The sequence below is a fragment of the Stegastes partitus genome, unplaced genomic scaffold, assembly GCF_000690725.1.
Source record: "Stegastes partitus isolate 25-593 unplaced genomic scaffold, Stegastes_partitus-1.0.2 Scaffold1526, whole genome shotgun sequence".
Taxonomy (NCBI): domain Eukaryota; kingdom Metazoa; phylum Chordata; class Actinopteri; family Pomacentridae; genus Stegastes; species Stegastes partitus.
The window spans coordinates 47167-55690 of NW_007579257.1; the positions used below are offsets into that span (position 1 = coordinate 47167).

At 48.9% G+C, this 8524-nt stretch overlaps 1 protein-coding gene across 2 annotated transcripts; it reads right to left on the minus strand.

Moving 5' to 3' along the window:
- Nucleotides 1-3402: 3402 nt before the first annotated feature.
- LOC103371095 (mitochondrial sodium/hydrogen exchanger 9B2) lies at nt 3403-8524 on the minus strand. Of its 2 annotated transcripts, none has more exons than XM_008300321.1 (12): nt 8424-8524; nt 8171-8341; nt 7699-7841; nt 7500-7627; nt 7312-7393; nt 6518-6611; nt 6332-6438; nt 6105-6254; nt 5884-5992; nt 5637-5773; nt 3774-3948; nt 3403-3696 (listed from the first exon to the last, which is right to left on the minus strand). In XM_008300321.1, the coding sequence occupies exons 1-12, from the start codon at nt 8521-8523 to the stop codon at nt 3611-3613; spliced, it is 1482 nt and encodes a 493-aa protein (XP_008298543.1). In that variant the 5' UTR covers nt 8524; the 3' UTR covers nt 3403-3610. The 2 variants fall into 2 exon arrangements, with proteins under 2 accessions (XP_008298543.1, XP_008298542.1); XM_008300320.1 differs by having other exon boundaries at nt 3403-3699.

Sequence of the window (8524 nt, forward strand, 5' to 3'; positions counted from 1 at the left end):
CGCCTCGGGCCACCGGGCCAAAGACCAGAACTGATTTGACTCTCAGAGGTTTTTGTGGGTCTCTGCAAGAAGCTCTCAACCTCAGGAGCCCCTCAAACAGGCTCCCAGCAGAACCAGCTGCACTGATACGAGTCCACTGGCATCACTTAAAGACCAGCAGAAGTCTCGTTAAAAACCACCTGAAGCTGTTGTTCTGCAGACAGTCGGGTCACCACAGAGAAGCGTGGTGCTGCTTCCTCTGCTGGCTGCAGCCTCTTGTTTCCACTCTCGCCTCCGTCCGACACCATAGTGTGGTGTAAAGAACAAAAAAAAGGTGAGAGCAGTTCCACAGAAACAGGAAGCACTCGCTGTTTGTGTGTCAGAGGCCGGCGTGTGCTGCAGATCTGTCTGATTAGATCATGCTGCTTCATGTCAGTGTTCAGCAACCTGATCGATAACACACAGTCACTGACCAGAACCCTGATGCACAACGCTGTCAAAAACCAGGATGTTAACGCACAAGAGTTTGAACAACCTGCAGGTTAATGCAGAAAACTGTCAAAAACGTGGATGTTAACGCACAGAAGTGCACAAAACCCTAAAACTCACTGTTCAAAACTGCCACAAACCCTGATGTGACGACAACGGCTCCAAAACTGGATAATAAAGGTTTGAAAACAGCCTCTTTAAAATGATCCATCCATCATCTATAATCCTCACTGGGGGGCGGAGCCTATCCCAGCTGACTCAGGGTGAAGGCAGGTTCACCTGGACAGGTAACCAGTCTATCACAGGGCTACACTTAGAGACAGACAACCAAGCACACTCACATTCACACCTACGGACAATTTACAATCACCAATTAACCTCAGCATGTTTCTGGACTGTGGGAGGAAGCCGGAGAACCCGGAGAGAACCCACGCTGCACGGGGAGAACATGGAGACTCCACGCAGGAAGATCCCGGGTGTCCTCACCGGGACGTGAACCGGCGACCTTCTAGCTGTGAGGCGATGGAGCTAACCACTGATCCACCTGCAGCCTCCCTTTAGTTATGCTTAATTAAATATTTTCTTCCAAGTATATTTTTAAAAAAAAACGTTCTTACTGTCACGGATCAGGTTCAGAGACTTGAACGCAGACAAGGACTCGGCAGTCGAGAGCGTGCAAACAAAAGAGGATTTACTGACCATAAATAATGTTTTACAGAATCAGAACAACTGGTGCCCTCTAGTGGGCTGGCGGAAAAACTGTCAGGACAGCAAAAGGCGAGAATCCATGAACAGAAGTGTCTGGTGACTACGCTGCACAAAGCCACACATCAGGTGTCAAACTTCTGAACGGTGCTGACAGAACAAGCCAGAGATCAAAGCTGACTGACAGACTGGAGGACTCCAGGGATCGGGGGCAGCGTGGCGTGTCCGGGCGTGAAGCCGTCCAGGCTGGTGTTACCACGGCAGGAGGTGAGTGTGGATGATCCAGACGAGATGATCGCTAGACGGAATCACGGGGTCTTCAGGCAGCGGAGAGTGTCAGAACTAGGCCACAAGAAGAAACAGGATTCCAACGCAGAACTTGAGATGGAGAATCAAACCTACAGACCGGGCCGGGGCTCACGAACTGGAGGTCGTTCACGCTGGGTCGGGTCTGCTGGTGCCTTATAAGTGAAGTGATGAATGAGGAGACCGGTGACTGCAGATGAGCTGCTCCTGCCTCCACACAGGGGAAAGGAGGAGGTACTGCCACTAGGTGGAGCCAGAGGTGGAGGGCATGACGCTAACTTGATGCTGGTGTGCGACAACCGCTGCGCTACAAACAGCAAAACTGGGATTTTATCCCTCTGGAGACACAGCGCTGTCCTGCAGCGGACAGACCTCCATCCCCCACCATGGTGCAGACGGCTCAGACACAGGAAGCAGAATCGTGCTAAGCTAAAGGCTAACCCACACAGACCCCAAGTCTCTGTCTCGTGGACACCTGGTCACTCAGCAACAAAATGGCTTCGACCAAATGAACGGGGAGGCCAACATGTGTCCCTCACTGCAGGGTAGGACGGGCGCGTAGAGCTCCAGCTACATCAGGTCCGATCCACCCCGCCAAGAGTCGACACAAGTCTCTGGACGGACACTCGAGGCCTGTGCAGACCAGCTAGCAGAGGTGTTTACCACCATCTTCAACCTCTCGCTTCAACCGTCTGCAGTCCCCACCTGCCTTAACTCGGAACCGTGGTGGTGAGGATGGTGGGGCGTGTGGTCGGATCACACCGCCCCCTACTGGGCGGCTCAGGTGTAGAGCGGTTGTCCTCTAGGTTGGTGGTTCGGTCCCCTCCACAGCCGAAGTGTCCTTGAGCAAGACACTGAACCTGAAGTTGCTCCTGATGGCAGGCGGCGCCGTGCATGGCAGCTCTGTGGCCGCCGGTGGATGAATGTGTGTGAATGAGAAACACAGTAAAACGGGTTGTATAAGTGCAGCCCGTTTACCTCAGATACCCCCCACGCTGCACCACCTCATACTGCTCCCTTATTATCCCCTTATTACACATCACTCCCTATTTCTTGTCTTTATTTTATCTTTATTCTGTTTCGTAATGACTTTGTGCTCTTTTGTGGTATTCATGCTGACCGCAGTCCAAACATTATGATGGTGATTCTTCATCATGACCTGAATTTTAACAGTCATGAACAATACGAAGACGCTTTCATAAAAAATGAAGCAGTGAATAGTTTTTAAGAAGAGGGATGGTGAATGAGGATGTTGTTTCTTTGTTTTTAGGTGCAGTCCCAGTACCTCGTCATGTGAACATCTATAAATATATATAAATATATATAAATATATAAACCACAACTAACTTTTGCAAACTGTGTATTCAGACTTATTCAGACATTTTGTTTTAATTTTTCAACCTTGGTCCCATTAACAGGAAACACACCTTCGAGGGGATTTCATCCATCAGAATGTCCAATATTACCCTTTAAATGGCCCTCAGTCACAAACACTGAGTCTGGCCCCCTTCATGGATCAGTGTTCAGACATGAGGCGTTCTGTCCACCAGCTGGCTGATGGAGTCAGTGGGCAGGACGTCCCACTCTTTAGTCAGATCCTCTGGTTTCACCTGGTAGCTGGGACTCAGTCTGTAACCATCAGTGACCACTGATGTGTAGAAATAGAAATAAAAAGAGGAGCGTGTCTGAAAACAAACATTGTTCCGACTTTATGGGGAAAAGTGTATGTACATGAACAAATCTCCTAAAACCAACTGAACACTTTTTCATGACGCAAATCTACAAATTGTGGCTAAAACCATCACCTTGTCTGACTCACCATCTCGTAGACTTCCCATCATGCCCCACAATGTTCATTTACTGTGAGCTTTGTACTGTCATTGACGTGCACTAAGCTTGTGTTCAGTATCACAGGACACAGGCAGGATTTCTCTGCTTTTACTGTCATTAGCATCATAAACACAAACACATTTGCACATGGACTGCAGGTAAACAATCAAAGCACAGAAGAAACATGCAGAAAATACATCTAAAAACCTCCAGCAGCTACATACAGTTGATCATCTATGTAATGAGTGAACACATGGAGTGCTGCAAATATAGTCAGAGTCCATTTGTCCAGTCAGAAGCCTCAAAGTTTGCTCTCGAGGGTCACGCTGTCTTTTTCTTGAACAATGCTGTTGCGACAGGGAGCCGAGGCTTCGTCGTCCACCACATCTGCTGAGATGGAGATTCAAAAGTAAGCAAAGAGTCTTGAATGAAACCCGAACGTCTGCAGGAGTTTATGCACTCACCTTTGACCTGCCGAGCCAGGAGGCGTGGCCCGGCCAGGCCGATGCCCAGCGCACCGATGGGCGCCGTGGTCAGGATGGCTAACACGGCTAACGTTAGCACATCCAAACCAAACTTCATCGAGGCCTCGTCACCCTCCTCCCTCGCCATGTCCAGCGCCTTGGAGCCAATCGCAGCCTGGTCAACACACAAAGACATAACCACCAGGCACAGAGATGTTCTAGGGGCGAGTTGCAGGGTTTTAGTTCGAATCATGGTGGGTTTTTTGTTTTTTTGGTGGTTCTAGTTCATCGTTAAAAGGTTCAGACGACGTTTTGGGCTCATCTTGGTAGTTCATAGGCCCTCTAGTTCAGAAAGTTCTAGAAAGCCTTCGGATAGTTATTGTTGTTATTGATGTTGTCATTGAGATGATTTTGGGAGTGATTTTAGGGTTCTAGTTGTGATTTAAGGAGTTCTAATAATGATAGTCTTTGTGGTGGTTCCAGTCTCCATCTAGTTGGTCTATTTAGGCTTTAGTCATGACTGAGGAAGTTCTAGAGGGCCTTTGGATGGCTGTTGTAGTCATTTAGGTTTTGGTAGTCACTGAGGGGGTTTTTCGGGTCTTTGGAGGATTCTAGTGGTGACTTAAGACGTTCTAGTGATGGATGTGTTTTTAGTGGGGGTCGCTCATCATCATGAGGTCACAGATGAGGTCACAAAGGTCATTTATTTTGCATTTAGCTTTTAGTCGTGACCAAAGAAGTTCAGAAGGCCCTTTGGATGGTTAGTGGAGCAATTTCTGTTCTAGCAGTCATGAAGGAGCTTTAATGGCCATGTAGAGGGTTCCAGTGGGGGTTTAGGAAGTTTTAATCAACATTGTGTTCAGGGGTCATTGTGGCAGTTCTTCTGGCCAGTGAGGGGGAATTAGTCAAAACAAAAGTTCTAGATGGTTCTAGTTCCTTGTAGTCATTAAGGCAGTCTTTATGGCCATGTAGAGGGTTCTAGTGTTGGTAGATAGTTCTAATCAAGACAATGTTTTCTGGTTGGCTCTAGTCATCAAAACATTCTCACAGTTACCGACAGAGCTTTAGGGGTACTGGACTGGTTACTGTAGTCGCTGAGGTTCGAGTTCTTGGGGGAATTAAGGAAGTTCTAATAAAGATGATGTGTTGTTGGTGGGTTAAACGATTCTGTCAGCGACAGAACCGGTTTCAGGGTTTATTTAAGTATTTTATTTAGTTTTAACTGAGGAAGTCCTAGAGGGCCTTTGGGTGGTTGAAGTAGTCATTTAAGTTCTAGCAGTTACTGAAGAGGTCTTGGGGCTAATTTAGAGGGTTCTAAAGATGATTTAAGGTTCAGAGAACGTTTACAGGGGTCATCTAGGTAGTTCATTTGGATTTCGGCCATGACTGAGGAAAGTCTACAAGACCTTTGGTTGGTTATCTTCACTTAGGAAGCTTTGAGCTTCACTGAGGTGGCTATAATTCTGAGAGGGATTTTTCTCTCGGCCATTTTAGTGGCTCTGGTGGTCATTGATGACAATTTAGGGGTACTTAAGGGTTCTAATGGTGGTTTATGAAGTTTCTTTAAGGCTCCAGAGGTTCTTTATAATAATTAAGGATTATTTCAAGAGAGAAATTGGAGTGGTGACAGTGTCTGAAGTACTTCTAGACTTTGGTTGTCCCAGTCCTAGTTCATGTGGTCAGTGGTCTAAAGGCCCTTTATAAGGTTCCTTTGGGTATACAGTATTTTTAAGGTGTTCAATATGTGATTTCTTTAGTTCTTTACAAAGTTCTGGTCTTGACTAAGGTGATTTTGAAGGTTTTGGAGGACCTTTAGGTGGTTATTTTGGCCAGTGAAGAGGTTTTTTTAGCAGTCTCACAGACCTGCACGGTGGCCTTCGGCAGCCACGCCACAGCGATGAAGAACTTTTCCTTCAGGTTGAATCCTCCATAATGGACCAGCACGAAAGTAACGAGTAGCCGGATCACCAGGCCGATCAGGATGCAGGCCATGCCCAGACCTGATCACAGAGACACCAGCAGACTGCTCAGCGGGTACAACAGCAGCCAGCATGTTAAAGCTGGTGAATTACTGGGTCCCAGCTCGGGAGTCACAGTGTACGGTTCTTACCCACAGTGCTCGGGTTCAGGGTTGCTATGGTGATTTCAGCTCCGATCAGGCCAAACAGGAGTGGCTGGAATACATCCCATGACTGACCCACCATGGCTGCCACCGGGGCCTGGACATAGAGGTAGAAACGGCTGATTTAGGTCAAAGGCAGTGGTCATCAGAAACCCTGACGGTGTGGAAACACGGCTGAATCCAGGCTCAGGGATCCTGCAGCCCGTTACCTTGTCGGCCTTCCAGCCGAGGGCAGCCAGGAAGGACAGAACCAGCGTGCAGAGACCACCGGCTCCGGCAAAACCAACAACATGACTGAAGAACACCGAAAATATGGACAGACCCAGCAGCATGAGGGTTCTCCTCAGCACCAGGTCCTCCTGCAGAAGACAGAGGGCGTTCAGAGACACATCCTGATCTACAACTCCTAAAACTGAAATATAAAACTATGTCAGACCTGGTCTTTGCTGGGGAACAAGCACAGGAACAGGCCCAGGATGAGTCCAGCTATGACGCCTCCCACCACCTCCAGCAGACCTTTCAGGATGTTCATCCATGTAGAACCTGCCGAACAAGAACCAACACAGCATGTAGAACAGGCAGGGTGGAGTCAAGCAGAGCAGGACAGGAACATTTCTCTGACCTGTGGAGAAGGCGATTCCCAGGCAGGTGGAGAATCCTGTTATAGCCAGAATATCATCGAAACTCCCAGCAGCCATCAGCAGGGTGGGGATTCCCTGAACAGCAACACAAAGCCAAACTCAAACATTCAGAGGACAACCCATCACTAGAACGTCATATAACCCAAATACGCTGGTGGTGATCTTATGGTTCCTTTGGAGGTTCTTGGATGAGTAAAGATTATCTAGTGGTCCTTCAGGACATCCCTGTCATCCTACAGGAGGCGCTAAAGATCTTTGGGTGGTTCTACTGGTGACGAACCAAAGAGTTTTCAGTGATCATGAAGGAGGTTCTGTGTCATTTTATCAGTTTTTTTATTTGGTTCTGGAGGTATGGGGTGTGGCTGTGTGGTCATTTAGAAGCCAACTGTAGTGGAGGAGCTTCTACAGGTCATTAGGATGGTTCTAGACGTTCTTTAGGCTGATTTTGTCTCAGAGAATGTGTTGAGGGTTCTATATGAGGTCTTTGTAGAGGTCCTAGTGTTCCCTACGAGGGTTCTGGGACCCTTTTTTGTTGTTTTTTTTTGGCAACTTCGAAGGTTCTTGAGGTCTGTTGGGTGATTCTACCATCATCTGGAATCTTACACCTGTAGAAGAGGTTCTAGAGCTCATCTGGGAGGCTCTGATGGTGACTGTGGAACACGTCTGAGCCTTTTAGGTTTTGAGGTTATAGTTACATGAGCTCACAGACATAAAGCGCCCCCTAGTGGCAGAGAACAGAATCCCCTTTTGTCAGCGGAGCATGTTGATGATTTACCTTCTCGACTCCGAATCCTTCCCTCTGCAGGAGCAGCATGGACGGAACCACGACTGCTGGAGACACTGCAGCCAGAACGAAGCTGCACGACGACATGTTTACACACCGTTAATACAGGAGCAGCTGCAGCTAGCTGCAGCTAGCATGTGGCCCTGATGCATGTCTGTGTGTGTGTGTTGTTGTGTTACCCCAGGATGAAGCCCCAGACCCAGGGCAGCCCCAGCAGCAGGTGAGAAACCACGGCCACGGTGCAGGCCTCCACCATGCAGGGACCGACGGCGACACGAACGCACACCGCCTTCAGCCGCCGCAGCGCCTGCACACAAACGCACACGATTACAGCCGCGTCAGGTCAGCAGCTGGTTACTGAGCGCGTGCAGTGCGTACCGAGGGGTTGAGGCCCAGCCCGGCTCTGGTCAGGATGATGGACAGCGCGATGTTCCTCAGAGCTGCAGACCAGTGAGTGTCGATGAAGATGGCATCGGTGATGTAGGGAACGTTACGCAACAGCAGGCCCGCCAGCAGCATGCCTGCACACACACACACACACACACACACACACACACAGGATGAATTATTATGAGTCAACATGTGATTAAAAAAAAATAGACTGGGTCAGTTAGACCGGAGTAAATTAGGTTAAATTAATAAAGTTAGATTAGATTAAACTAGAATGGCAGAGACCACAATTTCAGGCTCAACAAGATCAGGACAAGCTCGATAAGACATTTTTTCCAACTTTAGTAAATTTATGGGATGTTCGGGTTAGACTAGTTGAGATTAGTCTAGATCGGTCCAGATCCGATTGTACCGCGTTGGTTTGGGTCAAAGCATGTTGGAATGATTCGTTGGGTCGTACCAAGTAGTGGAGGGAAGGGGGGCAGCGTGGGCAGCTGGATGAGTCCGACCAGCTTCCCTCCGAGGACGGAGCAGATGAAGAGGATGACGATGCCGAACAGGTTCCCTCCAGGCAGACACTGCTGGCCGGTGATGGACCAGACCACCCCGAACAGCAGGGCGAAGAGGCACACTGCAGCGACAGAGACAGAGTTAGTGCCGATGAAGCGCACCGCCGCCGGACGGGATGCGAACACACGGTGAGCTTTTGTTACGTTTGGTGACGAGCAGGTTGAGGAGTCCCTGAGGACGAGGACATCTGTCCTTCAGGCCGACGCAGGACGCACAGCAGGACGACGAGTCTGAGGCGGCCATC